This window comes from Cupressus sempervirens, chromosome 4, assembly GCF_028749045.1.
Source record: "Cupressus sempervirens isolate cs-2001-9-10 chromosome 4, ASM2874904v1, whole genome shotgun sequence".
Classification (NCBI taxonomy): domain Eukaryota; kingdom Viridiplantae; phylum Streptophyta; class Pinopsida; order Cupressales; family Cupressaceae; genus Cupressus; species Cupressus sempervirens.
Window position 1 is genome coordinate 519603451 of NC_143121.1, and position 26324 is coordinate 519629774.

At 38.1% G+C, this 26324-nt stretch overlaps 1 protein-coding gene across 1 annotated transcript in view; it reads left to right on the forward strand.

The window, feature by feature from the left end:
• Positions 1-26324, forward strand: part of GSTT1 (glutathione S-transferase THETA 1) — a 223639-nt gene that overhangs the window by 145348 nt on the left and 51967 nt on the right. The window contains exons 4-5 of the mRNA XM_089825757.1: positions 13065-13118; positions 13332-13411. Of these exons, the coding sequence (XP_089681883.1) occupies positions 13065-13118; positions 13332-13411 (134 nt within the window). The remainder of the gene's footprint in view (positions 1-13064; positions 13119-13331; positions 13412-26324) is intronic.

Below are 26324 nucleotides of genomic sequence, written 5' to 3' on the forward strand. Positions count from 1 at the left end.
GAAGACAAGGAGTCAATGAAGTGAAGCTGAAGGGTCACCTTTTGAGCATTAAAAGAGGAAGAAGTCTCATTCATTTTTGAGCATGCTTAGATTTTTGAGTGGTTTTAATTTTTCCCTTGAGGAGGTGGAAGCTTTTCTTCCAATTCATAATCTTGAGGACAGACACCTTCAGGCTCGTCTTGTGAATCAAACGCAAACCCAATTAAGCCTCATGGTGGATTCAAGAGAGAGCTCACATTGTGCATACAAGTTCTTCCTTGATGTCTCCAATTTGAGTGCAATATTGTTGGATTGGATATTTGATGTTGGTTATTGTTTTGCTGATGCGTAATGCAATAACATATTTCTGAAGCATGCACACAAGCTTTGCTAGTCATGATAGTGTATTGCTGAAAATTATAATACAATAGACATATCTAAGAGCTTTTTATGGGCATTCATTGCTTATCTACTGGTCAAGCCTGAAATTTTATTGCATGAGCAATATGGTTGTATTTTGAAACTTGCTTATGAGAAAAATTGGAAAACATCCTTCTAGGATATTATACATGTGGCCTTTATAAAGACTAATCAAACAAAAGTATTTTCGCGAGCCAATTAAGAGCTTGCAGCCTTTACGACTTCAATAGCTTCCAGTAATGTCTAAAGCCTCCACGCCAATTCCAGGTACAACCATCAAGTATTAATGGCATCCTCAAACATTAAATGTCACCACTTAATAAAGTCAAAGGCAGGATATAAAGCTTATGCCATTGAAATATCAAATTTATGGCTTTTCATTGGTAAAGAATAATTCAAAATAAAGTAATGTATATTTCCCAAACGAGCAACATATCCAATACCTTTATTTTGGAGCGGTTTTCTTTTTAAACTTACAAATTTTCATTTCAAATGAAGTAGTCTCAGACAATCAAGCTACAATTCTGTCATTCATGAAGCCTCATAGGCTGGTAGGAGAACCAACTCTAATATCACTATAATATCCCACTAAGATATTTCCACCGGATTTTTCCCAAAGAATTCACAAAAATTGAAACGAACATTTGCATGCAGGTGATATTCAATTTATCCAACAAACTATACTAGAAACCATATAATAATAGTCTGAAATATAGATTTCTAAAATGAACATTGCATTAAATCTTCATGAGAACTACAACAAAATATCCAATTGTAGTTATAGAACTTGCAACAATATTGGCTGCCAGAAATATGAATTTGAAGTCACCTGCGTGTTATCACTAATCGATAATGGGTTTTCGTCCACTACTTGCAAGCTCAAGGTTGTACCTCTGATTTCAGATTTACGCTCAACTAGACCAATTGAATCAAAGTATTTACCATGCTTAATTTTGATGGCTTTTAGGCCTCTTCTTTTTAACTATGCATTGGTATTGGCTAAAATAGAGTGAAACCTATAAAAAATAGACATGTTTTCCTTGGTTGACCAATGGTTTGATGTGATAAGAAACTTTTCAATCTATCGCTCATATTTAGGATCAAGAATATTCTCATCATCTTCCGCACCTTCAGGAATTTGGGTTAGATTAAAATCTGTAATATGCTTTAGAATCAACTTCTGTATTTCGTTCTCCTTACGTCATCCTCTATACATCCTCTATACACAGGTCAATCTAGATATCCTCGAGGCAATGAACATGAGTGCAATTTCTCCTAATTTTCTCATTTATCCCTCGGTAGTTAAAGTACTTTCTGGATTTGAACTTCTTGAGTGTAATCTCTTGCAACTTTGTTTCCATACGCTTTGACTTAGCAGTGCTGATCAATGCATATCATCCAATTCAAAGTCGGTTATGCGTAGAAATACCAAACCTTGCCTTATGTTGATTTGATTGATAGGCCTGAACTGCCATGAGCTGCCTTGTGAGCTCCATCAGGATGATTTGGCCTATGGGATACTGTGGAAGTGTGTAGGGATCACCTTCCTAGAAACCAACCCTCATGAAGGTAAAAGTAGGAAATTGCCGAAACAAACATCCAATTCATTTACCTTCTTCCTTTATGCACGTCTTCTTTCATAACTGTTGTCATAACAATTTAAGCCTACAACTTTTCACACTTCATGCCTTTTTTCACACATCTACCACCAACATTCAGATTGACTTGTGCATAAAAAATGCTTCCCTCTCATGTAAGACATTTTACATAGGAAAATAGTTGTACTTTTTGTGCAAAGCATTCATCTTGTGGATTGACATTTTGCATAGGAAAATTGCTGTTCACTTTGTGCCAAGCTTTGATCTCGTGGATTTACTTTTGCTGGCGCACATATTTCATTTTTTTAAATGAGATTCCACACATATGTAGGTTGTGTAATTGTGTGTAATGTTCCCGTTTCCCCTCTGGAGAGGAAAGAATCGAAAACAATGCTATACGAACTATTGGAGTGTGTTTATGGACGCCATACAGTATCAAGGAGGGATGGACAGTGGTGTTTGTTGACCAAAATCTTGTTGTACGGTGGCAAAGGAGTGCAGTTAAGAATGGCTGTACAGTCTTGAGGGAAAGATGCACAAGGTGATGTCCGTATGGGTGATCGGAGCAGTGGAGCCATATGGTGGGCAGCAACAAGGCCGTACGGATGGGATGTGTGGGTGGCTGTATGGTGGGAATGTGTTTAGGATAGCTGTACGGTAGAATAATGGTGGTCGTACGGTGGAGTAATGGAAGCCGTATGGTTGCAGACTGAGATGTGAGGGCCATATGGTGAGCTTGGGATTGAACTTGGAGGCCATACAATGTATGGTAGTGGTTGGAAATGGATGGTAGGAGTTTGTACAGGTGATATACGAAGAGTGATTGGAAATCGATAGATAGTGTGAACAAAAAACTAGATTTAGTGCAGATAAATAGTAAATGGAATTACACAGGACAAGAGAGAGATCAAATTAAACACAATGAATATTTGAATTATGATGGTGCTCCGATTTGCCAGATCTCAGGGAAGTATTACATGTGACGAAATAGGGTGAGGGTTGACTCTTACCGAAACCAGAAAGGACAAATAGGGAAGATCTTTCACTTCTGAAATGGCGAACAACAAAGAATCCCAATAGGAATTCACAGTACAAAGAAATATATTCATATCACATACCTAATGACTACCTACAAGAAATGCTTAAATACCCATTGGGGAAAAATTTTCGAGGGTGTACAAAGTAGCCGACAATGACACAAACTACGAAAACAAAACAAAAATGGGTCTGAGATATATTAAATCAATTGGCCCATTAACAATAGTTTGATTGATGATTTATTTTATAATGGGGACATTACAGTCCTCCCTTCTCAAATTTTGCTTGTCCTCAAGCAAATGCATTGTTCGATGCTATAGAATGTGCTCACACTCACACGTCGTGTCGTCCAACGGCAAGTGTTTCCAATGTATCAAATATTCCTTCATTGTGTGGTTTCGCATGTTCTTCTCATGTACTTCGATGATCTCGGCTAGTTCTAATACAAGCTTTCCTTCTTCATTGAGTGGTGGAAGGTCTGCAACTACCATGACATTTTGTCTCACAACTTTCTTAAGGCAGGAGACATGAAAAATGTTATGAATACGGCTCCCCTCAAGAAGTTCCAACTCATTGGCAACTTCACCGATGTGGCGAACTACCTGATAAGGACCATAAAATCATGGCTTCAATTTTTCTTTTCTCCTTTCCTTCAATGAGGATTGCCGGTATAGTTGAAGTCTAAGATAGACCAAGTCTCCCACTTCGAAACATCTCTTGGTTCGATGTCTATCGGCGCACATCTTGTATTGATTCTATGCCCATTGTAAGTTTTCCTTCAAACATCTTAGGATGTCCTGTCCCTCCTGAAGCCAGTCCTTCGTCCTTGGTGCGCAAGTGTCACCGAGAACTGCGTTGATGAAGGAAAGGGGTTTGTACTCGTATAGTGCTTTGAACAATGCCATCTCGATAGACATGTGGTAAGTGGTACTGTAACAATTATCCTCTAAAAGCATCCATTTGACCCACACCCATTGTTGTACCGAAATGTAGTTCCGAAGGTAACCTTCAAGCTACTTGTTCACAGTCTCCATCTGTCCGTCTGTTTGAGGGTGGTAACTAGTACTTGGTGACAATTTTGTTCCTGCTAGTCGAAACAACTTGGTCCAAAAGATACTGATAAATCGTCCATCCCGATCACTGACAATGACCCATGTAGATGAAAGACTTCTCTGAAAAATAGATCAGCTACTTGTGCGGCCTGAAAGTCTGAGGGGATGGTGAAGAAATGTGCGTACTTCATCTGTTTGAACCACCATGAAAATACAATCCTTTACGTTCACCTTGGGAAGTCTAGTAATGAAATCCATCGAGATACATTCCCACTTCTGTTTTGGAATTGGCAGAGGTTGCAATAACCCAACGGGTAGAGTATGTTCGGATTTTTTCTGTTGGCAGATCACACACTCTCTTACATACTACATTACGTCTCCTTTAAGACCTTTCCATGAAAACCTCTCCCTGAGACGTCTGTAAGTTTTGAGGAAGCCTAGGTTTTTGACCAAGGGTGAGTCGTGTACCTCCTTCAAGATTTTCTGCTTCAATTTGGATTTCGGCATTAAATATATTTGATTCTTATAGAAAATGATGTCATTCACCACTTTGTACCGATCGTCTTGGGTGTTGCCATCCATTAGCTCATAGGTAAATGTGTTTTTGGGATATTCTACCAACAAATGTGCTTTCCAGTCAGCTGAAATCTGGGTCAGTAAGTAGATGGCGATTTTCCTGGACAAAGCATCTATAACCACATTGTTCTTTCCTTTCACATATTCGATGTCAAAATCAAAATCTTGAACCTTGCTTACCCATTTTTGTTGCCTCTCATTCAGGTCCCATTGCTTCAGAAAACATCTCAAACTATTGTCATCCATATGAACGATAAACTTGGCATCCACCAAATACTGTCGAAACTTGGTTAGTGCATGTACGATGACCAACATGTCTTTGTCATAAACGGAATATAAGTGTTCAGTTTGCGTAAGCTTCCTGCTCTCACAGGCTATGGGGTGTCTATCTTGCATCAGTACCGCACTAATGCCTTCTCTGGACACGTCGCACTCCAAGATGAATGGTTGAGTGAAATTAGGTAATGCAAGTATGGGACAAGTGCTCATTGTCTCTTTCAACTTATTAAAAGTGAGTTGCGCCTTTTCATTCCAATGGAAAGAACCCTTGTTTGTCAGATCCATTAAGGGTGCACTGAGCTGAGAGAATCCTTTAACGAACCCTCGATAATAACTGCACAGTCCAAAAAATCCTCGCAATTCCATGAGTGATTTTGGGGGAGGCCAATCAAGGATAGCCTGAATCTTCTTCTGATGAACTTGAACTCCATATTTATAGACTATGCCCTAGGTACAATATTTCTGTCACACCGAATTCACACTTGGACCACTTGGCGAACAAAGATTGATCCTTCATGATCCTTAGGACTTCATCCAAATGCTTCAGGTGCTCTTCCTATGTCTTGCTATAAATAAAATATCATCAAAAAATACTAGTAAGTACTTACGCAATTGTTTGTTGAAGATACGATTCATGCATGCTTGGAATGTAGCAAGTGTATTCATTAATCCAAACGGCATGACCAGGAACTCGTAATGCCTGTAGTGACAACAAAAGGCCGTCTTTTCCACGTCTTCTCTCATGTAGATTTGATGGTATCTGGAACGAAGATCTATTTTCAAAAAAAAAATTGCGCCATGTAATTCATCTAGCAACTCGTCTATCCTTGGAATGGGGTATCTAATTCTTTTTTTTTTTTTAACGAACGGTAGTCTACACACATGTGCATTGTCCCATCCTTTTTGACCAATACCACTGATGACGCGAAAGGGCTAGAACTGGGAGGGATCCATCCTTTCTCCATCGGTTCCTAAATTGTCTTTTCGATCCCATCTTAGAATTTGTTAGGATGGCCGTAGGGAGTGGTTATGACCGGCTTGGCTTCTGCTTCCAACTCGATAGTATGTTCAAACCCTCGATGAGGAGGTATGGCAAGAGGAATATCTATAAGAACTTTATCATGATCACCCAAAATATTTTGGAGATCCTCATCCTGGGGAGGTGTCCTTTGCCCTTTTATAGGTTCTACCGAGACAAAACACTATGTAGCCCAAGCAACATCATCATGCCAAAAACTTGCCTCCATCCAATGTGCAGAAACTTCTTTCGGACTGTCATTTGCCATTCGGCGAAGAACAACCTTCTTTCCATCGACAACAAAAGTGAAGTCCATCTGTTTGAAGCTCTGAGTGTATTCATCAAGTGTCTCCATCCACTATATGCCCAGAATAACCTCCATATCATCAAGGTCCACTATGAAGGAATCCTCGGTCACCATGTGATTCACCATTGTGATATTTAACTGAGGAATAAGGTGTGTGTAGGGCATAAGAGTCCCTCCAACAACCTTGACCTGGAATCCCGCGTGCGTCTCTGTAGGTAGACCCCTTCGTTTCACCAGAGATGAGTTTATGAAGTTTAGCATGGCTCTGCTATCGAGCATCATCATTACCCTTTGTCCTTGGAGGGTTCCCTGTAAATGAAACACTGTGCACTTCGGGCTATCGGCTAGGGCGATGGTTTCTCCGCGCTGTACCAATGCTTCAATTCTTTCTGTATGGTTCAAACTAACCATTTTGGTGTCCTCGTGGGGTTGGTTGTCTTCAGAGGATATATCTTCCTGTTCGTCCTTATCATCAAACATGACCTCAATGTAGTGGATTTTTCCTTTCTCGGGGCATTTATGACTAGGTTCCCATGGTTCCTTGCAGTTGAAACATAGTTTCTTCCTTTAGAGCTCCTGTCTGGTAGCTTCGTCCAACGACGACTTTCTCGGTGGAGGTTTATTATCTTTGTCCCTCGGAAACACTGGCGGTTTGGAATGTAACTTCATGAAGATGACGCCAATGATGATGTCATACTCCTTGCCTTCTTAATGGCCTCCGACAAGCTGGCAGGATTGAATCCTTTTACCCAACCTTTCAGTGGTTTTGTCAGTCTATCCATGAAGAGAACTATTCGTCTTCTTTCAGAAATGTCTGTGACCAAAGTAGAGAGTTTTTGAAATTCCGCAATGTATTGGTCAACTGATCCAGTTTGCCTTAGCTGTGCCAAATCTTTGAAATTGAGTTCTAGATTTTTACCATCAAATCGATCTATCAATCTCTCAATGAATTCTACATAGGTATTTATTTGGTTATGCCCTAGTGTGATGGTGCCATGATGCCACCATTCATGCGCAACTCCCTCCAAGTGTAATGCCGCAAAGTTAATTGCTTCTTCTGGCATAGGATTAAGCTGGAAGTATCGACCTTCATTACCTATGTTTGCACAGATATGGATCTGGATCCATCAAATGGAGACAAATTTACTTTACTCAACTTTCTTCTGTGATCATCGTTAAAATATCCTCAGTTTTCGCCTTCCAAATAACTCATTCTCAAAGCTGCGTAATCTTTGTAGGATGTATCTTTCTCCAAGTTCGCATTCTTCCAGCCTTCTCTCAGTTCTTGCATTTCTTCAAAGGTTGGTTGCTTCCCTCCGTGTGGTGCCTCCTTCCACGGGGGGAAAGACAACATGGAAGGTCAAGAGCATGCTGGATGAGGGTTTTCTTTACCCGACTTTGAGTCCGCGCTATGACCATTTTGTTCATAGGATATTTTATTGTTTGCCAACTTCTTGAGAGTTTCTTCCATGAGACGTTGAGTATCATTGATCTATGCCTGATTCCTCGCAAGTTCTCTCAGTAGTGCTACGAGATCGGCAACTGTGGGTTTCGGTTCTACACCCATTCTATCAACGGAATGGGTTTTTCTCTTCTGGCTATACACTCTCATTCACTGGCCATAGGCTAGTAGGATTGAAGCTCTAATACCACTGTAATGTTTTCGTTTCCCCTTTGGAGAGGAAACAATAAAAAAAAATGGTGTATAGACTATTGGAGTGTGTTTATGGATGGCGTACGGTATCAAGGAGGGATGTATGGTAGTGTCTTTTGACAAAAATCTGGTTATACGGTGACAAAGGAGTGTAGTCAGGAATGGTCGTACAGTCTTGAGGGAAAGATGCACGAGGTGATGTCTGTATGGGTGATCGGAGCAGTGGAGCCGTACGATGGGCAGCAACAAGGCCGTACGGATGGGATGTGTGGGTGGCTGTATGGTGGGAATGTGTTCAGGACAGCCATACGGTAGAATAATGGTGGCTGTATGGTGGAGTAATGGAAGCCGTAATGTTGTAGACTGAGATGTGAGGGCCATACGATGAGCTTGGAATTGAACTTGGAGGCTGTATGGTGTATGGACAGCTGTACAGTAGAATAATGGTGGCCATACGATGGAGTAATGGAAGTCGTACGGTTGTAGATTGAGATGTGAGGGCCGTATGGTGAGCTTGGAATTGAACTTGGAGGCCATACGGTGTACAATAGTGGCTGGAAATGGATGGCAGGAGTTCGTATAGGTGATAGACAAAGAGTGATTGCAAATCAATAGATAGTGTGAACAAATAGCGAGATTTAATGCAGATAAACAGTAAATGGAATTACACAGGACAAGAGAGAGATCAAATTAAACACAATGAATATTCGCAATATGATGGTGCTTCGATTTGCCAGAGCTAGGTGAAGTATTATAGGCGACGGAATAGGGTGAGGGTTGAATCACCAAAACTGGAATGACCAAATATGGAAGATTTTTCACTTTCAAAATGGTGAACAACAGAGAATCCCAATAGGAATTCATAGTAGAAAGAAATATATTCAAATCGCATACCTAATGACTACCTACAAGCCATGCTTAGATACTTGTTGGGGAAAACTTTTCGAGGGTGTACAAAGATAGCCGATGGCTACACAAACTATGGAAACAAAACATAAATGGGTCCGAGATATATTAAATCAATCGGGCCATTAACAATAGTTTGATTAATGATTTATTTTATAACGGGAACATTACATTGTGGATACAAGTTCCAAAATCTCAATCAATAGTTGCGTTCATAGGTCTTTTCCTATACAAGGCCTTGATTCATTTATTACTTGCATTTCCTTAAATTTAAACTGAGCACATTCCTAATTAGGATAGCTATGATTTGAGGCTTTTTCTCATTACAAATTAATCCATTTTTTGTGAAAATTCAAAGTATTTGAAATACATAGCAGCCACTATAGTAAATTTTTTTGGCTATTCATGCATAATTTGTTCATCTTTGGCATGTAGTTGTCCTCATCAGCCTTATTTCCGTGAATTAAAATACCTTCATGCAAGCATTTCTTTAAAATGCAAATCACGTCATCTCCTATTTTCCATGCGCATTGCAAAAGATTTTTCAGAAATCTATATCCCACATGCTTGGATGCAAAACTTGCTTCTTGGTTTTTTTCTCTATTGTGTGCAACTTTGCAATGCACATCCTTTGCAAGTTTGTGGACTTCTCCTACACACTTGCATAACAGTCAAATTCTTTGTTTGTTGCCATGGTCTTAACCTTCCAATATTTATATATACTAGAGTCTATGTACTTTTTTCATGCTGTTGTAGTATTTACTAATTTTTGAATTGCTTGTGTTTAAAATTCAGCTATTTTCCATTTGTTTGTCTAACCTTCCATACCACATGTTCTTAGTCTTTGATTCCTTACACGTCACACCTAAAAAATCAAAATGAAGTAGAACTTTAATGGCGTAAGTCCTTCCAAGATTGCATCTACTTAGGGTGAAGTATCAAACACAAATTTAGGTCATGTGAACATGGAAGACTTTCCAAAAATGTATCTAAATGATAGAGCTAGAGCTCAATACATAGTGGATAATGAGATTTCCAAGGTTTATTAGAATATTGTAAGGTTTATAAAAAAAGTAAGCCTAAATGACCATTAATTTAGTTTCTAGAATAACAAGCTAAATATAGCAAGGACTTAGGATACTAAAAACATTTTAATAGACGAGGGGACAAAAGGCCTAAGTTTGGGGTGGTGAGGGAGAGAGGAGGGGGAGGGGAAGGGGAGTAGTGTTGTATATACTATATACTATATACCATACATATAGTACTTGAAATGTTAGTTATGAAAGGATGTATAAGATGTAAAATAACAAAATTGCAAATACTAAATACTTGAACATTGAATATCAATTGGATTGAGAATAGTTACCAAATAAAATTTCAATTTGACAAATGAAATTGTCGAATTGGTGAATGGAAGATTTCTATAATATCAAAAACATCATAAAGATGATTGCATTGAGTAACATAATATCAAAACAAGTACAAAATGTCAAAATGTAGTGAAAAGAGGTCTCTAATCATCTCTCATGGAAAACTCTTCATCATTGGGACTTAATAAAGTGAGCATAAAAACATTAACTTAATTCAATCCAATTTCCCCATCAATTTCTTCTTTTTACAAAAAAATTCAAAAGTAGGGATCTTCAGGCGGAAACCCCTAGTGGGGTTGAGGGCAATGCCTCTTCTAGGGTTTCTAGGCAACACCTCAACAGTTTCCTTATTGTGATGTAAGCAGGGGTTGAGGGGCAATGCCCCTGTGCAAAACACATTTTCCCTCATTTGTGGCCTTTGGATTCTTCATTTTTGAAGCTTTTTCCTCCAAATTTGGTGTGCTTGAATTCCCTTGCAAATGCAACATTTTAATGTTTTTGTGTGCACATATGAGCTTGTTGAGCTCTCTTGAGGGATACCATGCCATTTTGTCATCCTTGGATGGTTGGCAGTGGTCAAGCAACGGTGGGGAGACATTTCTATCCCCATTCTTGAACCGCGGGGGTTTGGGGGCTCAAAGGCATCCTTGTGTTTCATTGAGATATTGTGATTGCCAAAATTTGGGTGCGAGCAAGTGGTCCTGTATTCCACTTGGAAAACCAACTTACAAGTATTTCCATCATGTTTAACATTTCTTACTTTTGGTGACATTATCTAGAGAGATTCTCCCTAGCATGACTTTGTTTCGGCATTTGGATAGTATGATAAGGGGTTTCCAGATTTGGGCTTATGCTCACTAGTTATGCTTATATTGTTTTAGTTCATAGTAAATTTATAATAATTAAAATATATTTGCCTAGGTTTTTTTCCTCTCTGACTTATTCTATTATAATCATTAATTTATAATGGGTGTCTTTTCATGTCACTTTGAACTAGTTAGATAACCGAAGGATAATATTATATATTTTTGTATAATGTTTCTTTGTTTCTTTCTGCCCTTTACATTTAAATGTTTTTGGAGCTTCTGAAGTAGTAGACGACCTATCAAATTGTAATGTACCCATTGGTTGCCAACATCAAAATTTCAGGGATTAGCGTAATATTGGATCCTCGTGGGCTAATGAGGATGGTTAGAGGGTCTTCTGAGGATTGATTCATGTTCAACATTCAGCGATTTATGGAATTGGCCTTCGTTCAATGTCATTTGGACTCCATTTGCCATACTTATTATGTATAGTAAGTCAGGGGTAATAGAGATGGACCCTTTCTATTTTTAGAAAGTGTATTTGGTCACATGGGGAATCATGAGGAGAGATTCCTATTTTAGACAGCATGGCAATTAGATAAGTATTTCAAGAGATATTAAAGTTCAAGTGACTTAAGTGATTTAAATATTTTAATTTTATAAAGTTATAAGGTAACTTAAGTGACTAAAAGATAAAATTGGCTTTTAATCCCACATTGCCTAGTTGTTTTTGTCTTCCCTCATATCGAGGTTATAAAAGCATAGAGCTATATTGGGATTGAGGCCGCAAATGAATATATGTTATTACACAATCCGAAATGGTTGCTTAAATGTGACTGAATTCTTCCTAAGGACAAAACCCCTTAAGGAAAACAGTGAGACTAGACGCAAACCTAGTATCTCACATTTGGACTTCCGAACTGTGATTCCAGGTTGATGCATTGAATATTTACAAGAAGTGGAAGTTCAGCGACATGAGAGAGAGTACAAGTGTTTGAAGCCATTTCAAGGAACTGGTACGTACAGGTCAGTACTGGCATTTTATGTTTGGATGGCAGGAAGAGAGGTCTGTTATTCCCTAGCTGAGATAATGGTGGAGAGAACCTTGCGAATATCCATTTTCATATGACATTGGTTCAGAAGTTTTCAGCAAAGTGAAGGCTTGGGTTACAGGAAGGAGGTATTGATACTGCTTGACAGTCATCAAGGAAAGATGGATTAAGAGGTGGAATATGGGTCTCTCTAGAAGACAGGTTGAGGAGTCAGACTAACTCCAGCAGTCTGTTATAGCAGCGTTAAGAGCTCTGAACCCTGCACCAAGGAGTTTGACAGAGGGTCTGTGCGTTGGTTGTTCGTATATATGCAAGGATGGGTGCCTATCGTATTTAAGGGAGGCGACGTAGAAGAGCAGGGAGACCACGGGTTAAAACCATAACGCCAAGACATACTCCAGTAACCAATATGGACAGCACGATAACTGGGTGTGAGCAGTTTCAGAATGGAGTCCATTGGAGAATAAGCCATAGATGAGCAGCCCAGACTATTAGCGGTGGCAGTATCCAGGTTTCATTATCCCCTTGTCTGTGTTTGCAATATAAGGTGATAGTGATTTAAAATATAATAAATATGTATGAATTTATTCAGAAATTGCTTCTTTATAATCCAAGATAGACAAACGTTGTTCAGAATCTGCTGTACTTGAAGAGTAATATAAATGCAATACCATTATTGTCTGAGGTTGTCACATTGTATGCAAATTTTGTAGTCATATTGTTATATATATATTGGAGTCGGATTATTCATGGCAGTATCAGAGTTTAATGCCAAGGTTTTGTGCCAACTGTTTGATAAAATACCTCTAGCCAAGGTTTAACTTATTGTTCAAATTAAGTCTGGATTATTACACAAATCATGTTAAGTTGTGGTGTAAAGGGTAATATGCATGTGTTTTCTTTTATGTTTTGTTTTTTGTTATCCACTTGTCCAAGTTCAATGCATTTTCTTAGTATCTGTTTTCTTGTGATCACACTTCTAATTGTTCTTTGCTGAATGCCTTGGCAGCCATGCAATCTTGAGGTACCTATGCTGTGCATACCCTTCTGTTCAGGATCATTGGTAAGTGGCGCTGGATGGAAATTCAAATTTGTATCTAAAATCATAGATATATAGGCATTGGATTGGTTCTTTTGTTTTGACGTGCAAGATTTAAAGTAAAGATATGTCATATTTAGATGTCTGTTGGGTCTCCATGGAAAACATTTTGCACAGAAATAATTGTAGAATTCAAACAAAACTGACATCTGTGTAGAACGGGAACCCTTTTTGTAGGTATCCATCTGATCTTGCACAGAGAGCAAGGATTGATTCTGTCTTGGATTGGCATCATTCTAATTTGCGACGGGGTGCAGGTGTTGTCTATCTCAGTGTCTCTCTTCATACTTCTATGACTAACTGTCAATTTTTTTTCTATATCTCTTTGGTTTAAATTATGAATAGGAAGCATACATTTCAGGAAACTATAATTGAATATCAGTTTCCCATCTGCATCACTATCAACAAATTTTATCCAAATTTAAGTGGGTAGTAAAGAACAGGGAAAGATACTGGTTTGAGCTTGCAATCTGTGTCCTTATTTTCGGCAATTATCTCCTTGCAGATGGTGTATCATATTTGTTTTTGGAAATGCAATTTTTTGAACATTATCATACCAAATCTGTTAAATAGCAATTGCAGTTTTCAGTTAGTTCGTTCTTCATTGTATGTTGACTGATGTTATTCATAGGGAAGATTTGGAGATGTAGAGAAAATTATATATGTTTTTTAATAATTATCATAACTTTCTCTATCAATTTTTTTGCTGTTTTGGATTTGAAATCTCTCTGTTTTCAATTCTTACATCAGATAAAAATTTAATTGATGAAATGTAGTGTGGTATTATGTAGTTGGATTTTTTGTTTTTATAGTGAACAAAACCAGGACGACAGTAACTGTTGCTTGTGACTATACCTTCTTTCCTATAATGATTGTAAAAATTGTTTTACCTGTTACATATGATGCTAACCTGAAATAGAAGAAATGCTCAACAAACAAGAATGACAACAATTTTGGGACGAAAATTGTGATTTTATACCTGGATGATATTCTGATTTTCACAGAGTACAGAGGAACATTTGTTGCATCTGATAAGTATTGCAGAGATTGAAGGAAGGAAAGTTGTTGATCAATATCTAAGAAATATTCTTTCATGAAGGAAGAGATAGTGTATCTGATATTTGTGATTTCAGCTCAATGTTCAAAGATGTACCCTGAAAAGGTTGAGGTAATTTTGGAATCACCTACATTGGAGAATGCTGGGGAAGTTAGACCATTTCATGGATTGCCTAGTTTTTACTTTAAGTTTATCAGGAATTTCAGTTCATTTTGTAACCCTATGACAAAGACTATGTGAGGTGATAGAAATAATTTCAGATGGACATATGCAGCTGACGAAAGTTTTGATTAATTGAAGCAAAATTTATATGAACAACCAGTTTTGGCCTTACCAAATTTAAAGTAAAGATATGTCCATTTAGATGTCTGTTAGCTTTGCATGGTAAACATCTTGCAGAGAAATAATTGTAGAACTCAAACAAAACTGACATCTGTGTAGAACGCTAACCCTTTTTGTAGGTATCCATGTGATCTTGAACAAACAGAAAGGACTGATTCCATCTTGGATTGGCATCATTCTAATTTGCAATGGGGTTTAGGTGCTGTCTATTTCAGTGTCTCTCTTCATACTTTTATGACTAGCTGTTAATTTGTTTTCTATACCTCTTTGGTTTAAATTATGAATAGGAAGCACATATTTCAGGAAATTGTAATCGAATATCAGTTACCCATCTGCATCACCATCAACAAATTTTATCCAAGTATGAATTGGTAGTAGAGAACATGGAAAGATAATGTTTTGAGATTGCAATTTGTGTCCTTATTTTCTGCAGTTATCTCCTTACAGATGGTGTATTGTATTGTGTTTTGGAAATGAATTTTATAAACATTATATTACCAAATCTGTTAAATAGCATTCACACGTTGAAGGTAGTTCATGCTTCATACTTCATAGCATGTTGACTGATGTTATTCATAGAGAAGATTTGAAGATGTAGAGGAAACAATTTTAAAAAAAAAATATTATCATAACCTTCTCTAAAAATTTCATTGCTGTTTAAGATTTGAAATCTCTGTTCTTAAATCTTACATCAGATAAAAATTTAATGGATGAAATGTAGTATAGTGAACACAACCAAGATGACAACAAGTATTGCTTGAGACTATACCATCTTTCCCTTAATGTTCAGCAAATGTAAACATTAAATCTTTGTCATATCAAACATTCTCAACTTTAGTCTCACCATCATCTAAAGCAAGTGTACGTTTACCTCTAATTTTTGCAGATTTATTACCAAAAAATCTTCTATAATATACCACCAGGATATTCTTTTCCAACTTTGTTCAGATAAGATAAGATAAGATAATATTATTAATGTCCAACAAAAAACCACCAAGGTTTATGGGACTGTGCATACAAACAGAACAGCTGGCCAAAGCAGGAGCACCAAATGGTGACTGAGAAGAAACAAAAGCAAGAAACAAAACTAGAGAAAAGACAAGGTAAGGACTAAAGTCCTTCCTTGTCACAAATAAATCAGAAATAGAGGGATAAAATAGTGAACAATCCATAGTCTTAGAACTCCGTGTAGAGCCGCTATAGGATTGTCGCTACTTGGAGAGATTGGTGCGGTGTCTAACCAATTTGGAATGAGAAGTACTGGAAGGCCTTTCCAAACCCCGTGGAGGAGACAAGGGATAGAAAAAGGCGATGATGAGCTGGTATAAAATACGTGCCTGAGGTATAAATGACTGTAGGGTATTCTCCCAAAGGTGGGTGGCCTCCTGAAGATAAAGTGCAAGACACCACTGGTCAATATAGCTGAAGAATGTTGAAAGAGAAAAACAATCTCTGAATAGGCAATAAAATCTCCCTTTGATCTCATAGTAGAGAGGACATCGAAAAATGAAGTGGATCTCAGTCTCAACTTCTGCCAAAGTACACAGCTGACATATCTTATTAGCTTGATCCATATGGTGGTTGGTCCGAACCCTAAGCCAGTGAGAGCCAACTCTGAAAGAGCCTAAAGAGAACCGCAGGGCATGACTCTAGCACCAATAAATATAAGTAGGGTGAACAATAATACCATCCTGAATCTCAAGAAAATGCTTAGCATCGAAGGCCATCTTAGGTCGCAAACCCCCTGGGGGATTACTCTAGGTAGTGGTAATGTACTGTCTATATATATCCTATCCGACGTGCTCATTCAACTCTTGATGTGAGGGGAGAAGATGAGTAGGAGCATCCAGCAAAAACTGGTAAGAAGGAAGACGATCAATCTCAATCCTGATTGAGCCCAACAAAGAGGTGGCCCGTGCGTACCAACAACGAGACCTAGTACAAGTGTCAGATCTCATAACCTCAACAGAAGAACAGTATGCTAGATGAGAGTATCTGTGCTGGTCAACACCCATTTCCATAAAACCACGAAGCCAATGAAGAAACCAAATCAAGTCGAAAATGGTTGCGAGTTTGAAAGGATGAGCTCCAAACTCAGCTAAGACAATGTTGTGGGGGTGAGTCTGTGACATTTGATGGTACGCTGTAACAACGTCTAAACCCACTCAATAGAGGCCCAATCAGAAGCAATAAGAGAAGGCCCCCAAACAACCTAGCCATAGAGAACTATGGATCGGACCAAGGAGTCCAAAAAGGACAACTTGGACGAAATATTCTGGAAGTGATGCTTGAAGCAATGTCTTTCCAGAAAAGCCAGGGAACCCATGCCCTTACTAACTCTGGATTGAATAGTTGGTCTCAAGTTGAAGCGTGGCCCCAAGAACTTCACATTGAGATACATGTAAGAGGAAGTTATCTCAACCTCTTGACCTTGAAAGAAGAAATGAAGATGAGAGGTCTTTAAACAGTTAAAGACCATAATTCGAGTCTTAGGCAAGTTGACTGCGCATTGCCGCTGATCACAAAAAGAGGCTAGACCATCGAAGAGTCTTTGCAAACTATTGGAAGAAGAGGCCAAGAGGACCACATCATCAATGAAAAGGAGAATAGAGATCAAAACCTGATGTAAATAGCACCCGTCTCTAGGTTGTGATGAGTTCACAAGGAAGTCTTCAAGCTCATCAATATACAAACCGAACAGTGTGGGAGTAAGAGGGCAACCTTGCTTCACCCTAATGGTGTAAAGTTTTTGCTAAATCCTTTTCTCTTAATCAGACTTTTAATCCAGTCTTATATGCTGAGAATGATCTTCTAAGTAGTATGAATATTGATGAAATTAGTGCTTATCATAACGCAAATACAATACTAAATATTTAACCTTTTATTGTGATAGAGAATCTCAGATATAAATTGCAGGATATAAAATGCCTATAGGAGCAGACTGCTGTAACTGTGTGTCCTACAATTTGCATTTACAACCTACTTATATATCCTTTCTAAAGGGTATGTCCCTCAAGGGACATAACCCTTCCTAACTTGGCACCTATATATATATATATATATATATATATATGCCAACATTAGAGATATATTACTATTAAGAGGAAGTATGGTCTGTACTGTCAGACCTGTAGGTTTAGCTTGGTTAATATTCTTAACACTCCCTCGTAACCTGATAATCATACAGAGAGATAATATCTAGCAATACCAATACAGATGAATAAGTAAGAATTAATACACAATATCTGTCTATCTCTTCTTAGTATGTGGTATCATAGAACACATGATACAAAGTCATATTACTAAACCTTTGATATGACAAATCACTGCCACTAGTGATATTATACAGGATAAATCTGAAGAGTAATCTCTTCATTTATCCAAGTTATGATTTCATAGAAATTGGTATTTCCATATCACAACATGATCCTGAGTTTTAAGATCTACCAAAATACAGGATAAACCTGGAGAATACTAAGATTCTTCCTTTATCCAATTTGTGACCCATGAACATAGCAATGTCAACATCACAATATGATCTTGAACTCACCTAGATCTTACAGTAGAACTCTACTGTTTAGCACATTATCTAAAAGATCGTCACCTCTCATAATTTTTTATATAAGTGTTCATTATTTTCAAAGATCGTCACCTCTTCAAATAATGAATACAAATGGTGGAGCCCATAACAGTCAATAGCCTGACAAAATAAAATTATTTTATTAATAATCAAGAGAGTATAAATGGATTACAACTCAACCATACCAAGTCTCCTCCTGAAGTGTTCTATCTTCACTCTAGATGGAGGTTTGGTGAGTATGTTTGCTGTCTGATTTGCAGTGCAAATATATTCCAATGTTACAAAATTCTTGTCTACCATATCTCTTACATAATGGTAAGGAATTTCAATATCCTTGGACCTATCATGGAAAACTGGATTCACTGAGAGCTTGATGGAACTTTGATTATCACAATCAATAATTGTGGGATTCATAGCTTGCTCAAATAATCCCACAAGTAACTTCCTCAGCCATACTGCTTCTCGGGAGGCCACCGTTGCTGCAATGTATTTGGCTTCTATGGAACTCTATGCTACTAAAGACTGCTTTCTACATATCCAAGATATCATTGCTGATCCCAAACTGAAACAACATCCTGAAGTACTTTTCTTGTCTTTAACACTTCCACCCCAATCTGAATCAGTGAATCCATGTAAGTCTGAAGCAACTTTCTTATATTTGAGTCCAAGATTAAGAGTGCCTTGTAAGTATCTCATAATGTGTTTAACTGTGACTAGGTGAATCTCCTTCAGTTCACACATAAATTGACTTAAGGCATTAACTGCATAGAAAATATCTGGTCTTGTATTTACTAAGTACATAAGAGACCCAATCATCTGTCTATAGAGAATAGAATCTATGGATGGTGATTCTGTAGCAATTTATGTAGATTAGTCTCCATTGGAGAAGACATAGGTTTGCAATTCCACATTCCAAATTTCTTTAAAATATCTGATGTATACTTCCCTTGATTTAGTATGACACTGTCAGAATTCTTCCATACTTCCAGTCCTAGAAAGTAATGAAGGAGTCCCAAATCTTTCATCTCAAATTCTCTAGTTAGATCTTTCTTGCACTGATCTATGAGATGATCATCACCTATTATTAGTAGATCATCAATATACAGTATTAGAATTACCATATCATCTTTATCTTTTTTATAATATAAATTTGGATCAGCTTCATTCTTGGAGAATCCTAAGCTGGTGAGATACTTATGAACTCTTTCGTACTAGGCCCTGGGAGCTTGTTTAAGCCCATAGAGAGCTTTCTTGAGCTTGCAAACAAAAGCATTAGGATCATGAGTTTCAAATCCTTAAAGTTGCTCCAGGTATACTTCTTCTGAAATCTTTCCATTTAGGAATGTTGTTTTCACATCCATCTGATGTACATTCCATCCCTTTGATTCGGCAATTACTAAGTCTGCTCTTACGGAGGTATACCTGGCAACTAGAGCAAAGGTTTCTTCATAATCAATCCCTTCTTTCTGAGAAAATCCTCTGACTACAAATCCGACTTTATACTTCTCAATACTACCGTCAGCAGCATGCTTTATTTTAAATATCCACTTGGAAGAAACAACAGATTTTCCTTTAGGTCTTGGAACAATTTCCCAAATATCATTTTTCATGATAGATTGGTATTCTTCTGTCATAGCTTCTTCCAAGCTGTATGTTTAATAACATCAGAGGGATTGGTTGGCTCTATTTTGGATAAATCACTTATATTAGCTATATAACCAGAGAATCTTTTAGGTCTTTTGCTTTCTTTGACTATTCTGGAAGGTGCAGCAAAGTCTTGAGTTGCTTCAACTGTTTTAATGGCCCAAAGTGGTATTTTCTTTGAATTTTCTTCAAGGTTCATATTTTGAATTTCATCTTTGATTTCTTCTATGTTCTTCCTCTGGGACCTAGATTCACTATTTCTTTTAGAACTAGATAAAGGAGAAGGTTCATCAAAACTTATGGCTCTTTTGAATGCAAGATCTTCTTCAAAGATTACATCTCTGCTAAGTTCAATAGTTTTCTATCCAGGTATGAAATCCTATATACTTTAGAAGTTTCACTATACCCTACAAAAATACCTTTCCTCCCAGAGGGTTCTAACTTGGTTCTCTTTTCTTTTGGAACATGGATATATACAGGACATCCAAAAATTCTAACATGACTTATATTGGGTTTTACTTTAGTAAATACTTCTTTAGGTGTTTTATCTTTAAGATAGGAGTGAGGACTTCTGTTTTGAATATATACAACAGTACAAGAGGCTTCTGCCCAAAGATAATATTTTAAGTTTTGGTCAAAAATCATAGCCCTAGCAGCTTCTATAATTGTCCTATTCTTTCTTTTTGCTACCCCGTTTTGCTCTGGGTTATAAGGAACAGTGTACTCCCTCTTAATCCCTGATTCTTTACAAAACCTTTTAAACAAGCTTGAGGTATATTCTCCTCCGTTATCAGTTCTAAGGGCTTTAATTTTATGTCCTGAAAAATTTCCAATTAATGCTTTGAATTCTTTAAATCTTTGTAGGATTTCTTCTGATTCCTTGCATTTTAAAAAGTAAATCCATGTTTTCCTAGAGAAGTCATCTATGAACAAGACATAATACCAGAATCCTCCAAGAGAAGGAACAAACATAGGTCCACATAAATCTGAATGAATTAATTCTAGTACATTATTTGTTTTCCTAGTACTATCATGAAAGGGACTTTTGGTGCTTTTACCCAAAGCACACCCTTTGCAAATACTAGGGTGGTCTTTATTTAATTTGGGTAATCCAGTAACCATCTTTTCCATAGTTGATAAAGTTTTAAAATTTAGATGCCCTAATCTTCTGTGTCATATTTCATTTGAATCTTCAGCTTCGTGGACTAGGGCTTGAATGGATTGACTAGATTTTGTATTCAATTTATACAAATATCCCTTTCTTTGACCAATTAACTTTGCTTTCTTGATGGAAGAGTTCTTAGCCCAAGTTAATACTTTGCCATCCACGAATGCAACATTGTGTCCATCATCTTCAAGTGCTGTAATTGAGATTAGGTTTCTTATAATCCCTGGTACATAGAGTACACCTTTAAGAAGAAGAGTATTTCCTGATTTTAGTTTCAAAGTACAATTTCCAATTCCTTCAACGAAGAGTGCTGAGTTATCACCAATGGTAACTTCACCGTTAACCTTCTTTGATAAAGAATCTAGAGTTTCTTTGTATCTCGTTATATGTCTAGAAGTTTCACTATCAATTACCCACACTTTATTTTAAATTTCATTTGATAGAGAGGAATACAGAACACGGTTCTCTGGATCATAAGTATCTTCTTCTCTAATGATAGTTGTACAATTTGCCTATTGTTTGGAATTTTTAGGACAATTAAATCTATAGTGTCCAACTCTTTCACATTTAAAACACTTTATTTTAGATAGATCTTTCTTGGGCTTTACATTCTTTTGATTTCCCTTTTTCTTCTTGAAATGCTTCTTCTTGCCTTTATAGGAGTTTGTATTAAGAACGTGAAGTTCTTCATCTTCTACTTTTGGTTTCCCTCTTTCTTTAGTTCTCTGGATTCCTGTTGAAGACAATCATTCTTGAGTCTGTTAAAGTCTGGGAGCTGATCTTTGGCACTTATTCCTTGTGCGAATGTCTCCCATGAATCTAGCAATCCATCTATAGCCATAAGTGTTAATTTTGTGTCACTAATGATGGTTCCTATGCTTGATAGTTCATCTCTAATGCCCTCAACTTTTAAGAAGTAAGAACTTGTCGATTCTCCTTTCTTTATCTAAATGTGATTTAGTTGCCTTTCTAGTGCAAGAACCCTGGCTGCATTGTTTACTTCATAGGCATTTCGTAATGCATTCATCATATCAAAGGCAGTTTGATGTTTTGTAAGCATAGGTACAATATCATTTTTAACTCCATCCAAGATGATTTGAATAGCTTTTCTATTTCCTCTGCTCCAGATAGATTTGTGAGGTTCAACTAGGGGTTGTTTGGATGCTTCATCAATGAATTGTTTTACATTGTTCTCTTCAAGAATCATTATAATTCTGAACTTCCAGGCTTCAAAGTGCTCTTTCCCATCAAACTTGTCCTCGGATTTGATTGTGTAAGCCATGGAAGATAGAAGATTGTTGCTTGATGTGTACAAAATTTGATTACTGAAATTTAGCAGAGCCTAGGTTCGATTACCAGAGCTCTGATACCATGTAAAGTTTCTGCTAAATCCTTATATCTTAATCAGACTTTTAATCCAATCTTATATGCTGAGAATGATCTTCTAAGTCGTATGAATATTGATGAAATTAGTGCTTATTATAATGCAGATACAATACTGAATATTTAACCTTTTATTGTGATAGAGAATCTTAGATATAAATTGCAGGATATAAAATGCTTATAGGAGTAGACTGTTGTAACTGTGTGTCCTACAATTTGCATTTACAACCTACTTATATATCCTTTATAAAGGGTATGTCCCTCAAGGGATATAACCCTTCCTAACTTGGCACCCATAGGAGATATATATATATATATATATATATATATATATATATATATATATATATATATATATATATATATATATATATATATCATTAAATGCCAACATTAGAGATATATTACCATTAACAGGAAGTACGGTTTGTACTGTTAGACCTATAGGTTTATCTTGTTAATATTCTTAACAAACAGTGCTCTAAATCAGAATAGAAAAGCCCTATGGAGCGCTTAGCCTTCCGGTCACCTTCTCATAAAGCCTCATAATAGCAGTTTGTAACATATTTGAGATCCTAATCTCACAAAGTCTCTGAAATAAGGCCAACCTAGGAACATAATCAAAAGCCTTACGAAAGTCCACAAAACAACAATAAACCTTCTGAGAGCCGTGCCTAGCTTCCTCAATGATAGTCCGCAGCGTGAAGACGTGGTCCATAGTTTGATAGTTTGCCCGAAAACCAACTTGCCCTTTAGCTCGACAACCTTTTCTATCAAGCTCACTAGATAGCATGGTGTTCAGAGCAGTGGCATATAGTTTGGCAAAAGTATGCCCCATCATGATAGTCTTGTAGTTACTCAAGTCAGAAGCAGGCCCAGACTTATAAATAGGGTAAACCACATGTCATGACTAGGACTCAGGAAACCCAATACAAACCACTCTATTAAAGAGTGTAGGAAGGTAAGATTCGAGAACCAAACCACCAAGCTTGAAAAGTTATGCCTGGAAACCATCCTCATCTGCTGCTCTACTGCATCTCAAAGATCTAATGGCCTCAATAATACCGGAGTAGGTGAACAAGTGGTAGTATGGAGGTGGAGTGGAGTGAAGAGGTCGCTGCCTAGGAATGTCGTAAAACGTAATGATATGGCAGGTCAGAGTGTGGAAGTTGAGAATGGAGGACCGGAGGGAACATCAAGGGAAAAGGGTATGCCAAAAGATCTGGGGATTCTGAATAAGCATGGAGTAAAAGGTTCTACACTGAAAAGAGGCAAAAGAATGTCTCTTGTGGCAAAGAAAGCGAAGGTACAAAAGGCGCAGGTGGGTGAAGGCAGGAGACCGAGTCTCAAAGGCGGCGTGAACATAGTGGTGGAAAGCCTTGCAATGAGTATCAAACCATTTATTCATAGGACAAGTATTTTGATGCTTAGCTCTGAGTGAGGGAGTGGAATGATGAGGGATAGAAAGAAGAGCAGAACCCCAGATGGTAGAGGCAGGTAAATTAAACATATCGGAGGCCAAATGCGACTCACTAAAACTAGCAAGTGTTAGAAGTCTCCTAAGATGGTAAGTAAACGGCTCATCATTGCTCTCAGGGTAGTGGAAACGAGTAGGAAGAGGAATCGTATCAGTTGGGAAGTGGGAAGAGTGGAGAGAATGCGACGGGCAGGGTGAAGCGCAGGTAGCAATGCTAAGAAGAGCATGATCAGCAAAGGGGAGACGAGAAATGGTGAAACTACGAATGGAAGAAATGAAGGAGAGGTAATGACATAGTCAACTACGCTCGCACCCCCACAATGCGGCCAATAGGTAAAGAGGTCCGATCCAGGAAGGAAGGATAAACCGTTCAGAATCAACAACCCATAAGACTCACAGAGTTGGAGGAGGTGGCGGCCATAACATGAGAGTGGTCCAAGAACATCCTCTGAGGTCCACTGAAGTCCCATACTAGTCAAATCTAACTTAAAAGTGTAGTTCAAATCAGAACCACGATCATGCAGAGGAGTCTGAAGATCTCTAGACTGAGCATTGAAGTCTTCAAGAATAATGATATCACCTAAAGCCTCAAACTGTGAAATGCTCTCCTGAAGGTCACAAAAAGGATCCCCATTCTTAGGGTCATGAATGGCATAAGGGGAGGAGGTCGGTGGAAAATGACAAACAACAAGAAAAATGTCTCTCTATTAATGCTTTCGCCGACCAATCCGGACCCACATAAATTTGGCAAAGGCATCAGAGTGAACAACTGAAGTGAAACTGAAAATATCATCACGTATCAGGAAAGCCACACTCCCAGACCCACGAACTTTACTAGAAGTACAAACCTCATCTCTGCAAACTAACAACCACTGGTAATCAAGATATCCTGGAAGAGGGTGCACGAGACTCTCATGAGTCTCTGTAATGGCCAAAATATCAGAAGACCCTACCGCATCATGAAAGAGACCGGGTAATGACCATAAAGAGCCATTACCATTCTAGCAGTTGACAAGAAGAGAAGGGAACTTCCTCTTGTCAGATTGTTGTCGAAACTGTCATGCCGGTTTGGAGGTTGTCCTTGGTACCCATCCAGTAGGAGGAGAATCATGAACCATAGCTCTAAGATTCCTAATAACAATCCATTTTCCAGCTCGCCTAGCATCTGCCACAATTCCCCGAGCATGTTTGAGTTCCATAACTTGTGCCTTAGTAAGATCTTCATCTAGATGTATTTTGGAGGGGAGAGAAAACAACTTTCTCTTGGCTCTAAGGGCACGAAACCTATCTGAAAAAGAGAAGAACCTGATGAAAAGAATATCACCTGTACCAAAGCAACACCTGTCCAAGGTAATATCGGAGATATCAAGGTGGTCTAAGAGAAAAGAATGCCCCACAACAATAGGATCAGGAGTGGGTGAGAGACCTCAAACACTCAAATTGAGCTCACGTGCATGCCACACACGCTAATCATCAATCTTACCCTAGACAATCTTGTCTATACTCAGCTTGGGTGTAGTAGTAGCCGTGTTACTATAAATCGAAGCCCATGATTTCACTTTCTTTTCGGTTTCTGCAATCAGAGAAGAGTGTATTGTAGCCATTTCGGTTTGTTGTTCCTTGATTTATCCAACCCATCTAGTTGTTCAATAACAACCTCGAGATTGGATTTCAGCCCTATTGTTTCAGAGATGAAGGTGTCCGAGAAACTTTTGATGTTTGATTCAGTTGACTATTTGAGGTCTGAAAGTTCCGCTATCAAAGCAACAACTTGTTCTCTCAGCATGTTGTAAGTCTCTAGCTTAAGCACTCTATCACATAATCTCTGATATGTCAGAGTTTGAATATGGGAAGCACATTTATCTCCTTTGGTCATTGTAACAGTTGAAAAAGAAGAATAGAGAGATCAGAGCCTCTAGATGTAACAGGGAGATCAGAGAGATCACTAGAGAAACTCGAGCATAGGTGTCCTTTAACTTTGATCGCAACAATAGTCACAAATAGGTTTGGCAAAGTAAAGATGTCGCAGGTAGAAAAGGCCCCACAAAACTATAGCGTCCAGATATGGCAAGATCGTACACGGGAAAGGAAGGAAAAACACCGGGATCACACGAACACTAGAAAGAGAGCAGCCACCACAGTCGTAAACACAGATACCCATAGCCATAGCAGCAGCCCACACATAGTTCGGAAGGAAGGAGGAGCAAGGGTTGTCAGACATATGTCAAGGCCGTTAGACATTTGCCAGACTCCACAAAATCCAAAAACTAGTAACTTGTAACCCCTTTGAAATCAGAATGAGAAGATCGTGACTCGTAACCCTCAGAAGTTGTGGAAAGAAGAAGACGATGAACAATGCCAACCAACACACAATCACCTTCCCTCTCGCAGTTCATAGAAGCCATTGGTGATTGCGGGAGAAAGGATGCACAAACGTGGACGAGACGGAAAGATGGTCACGTTTCAGGATATCATCGTGGGAGGAGGTCATCGGGACAGCCTTGGTAAGAATTCTAAAA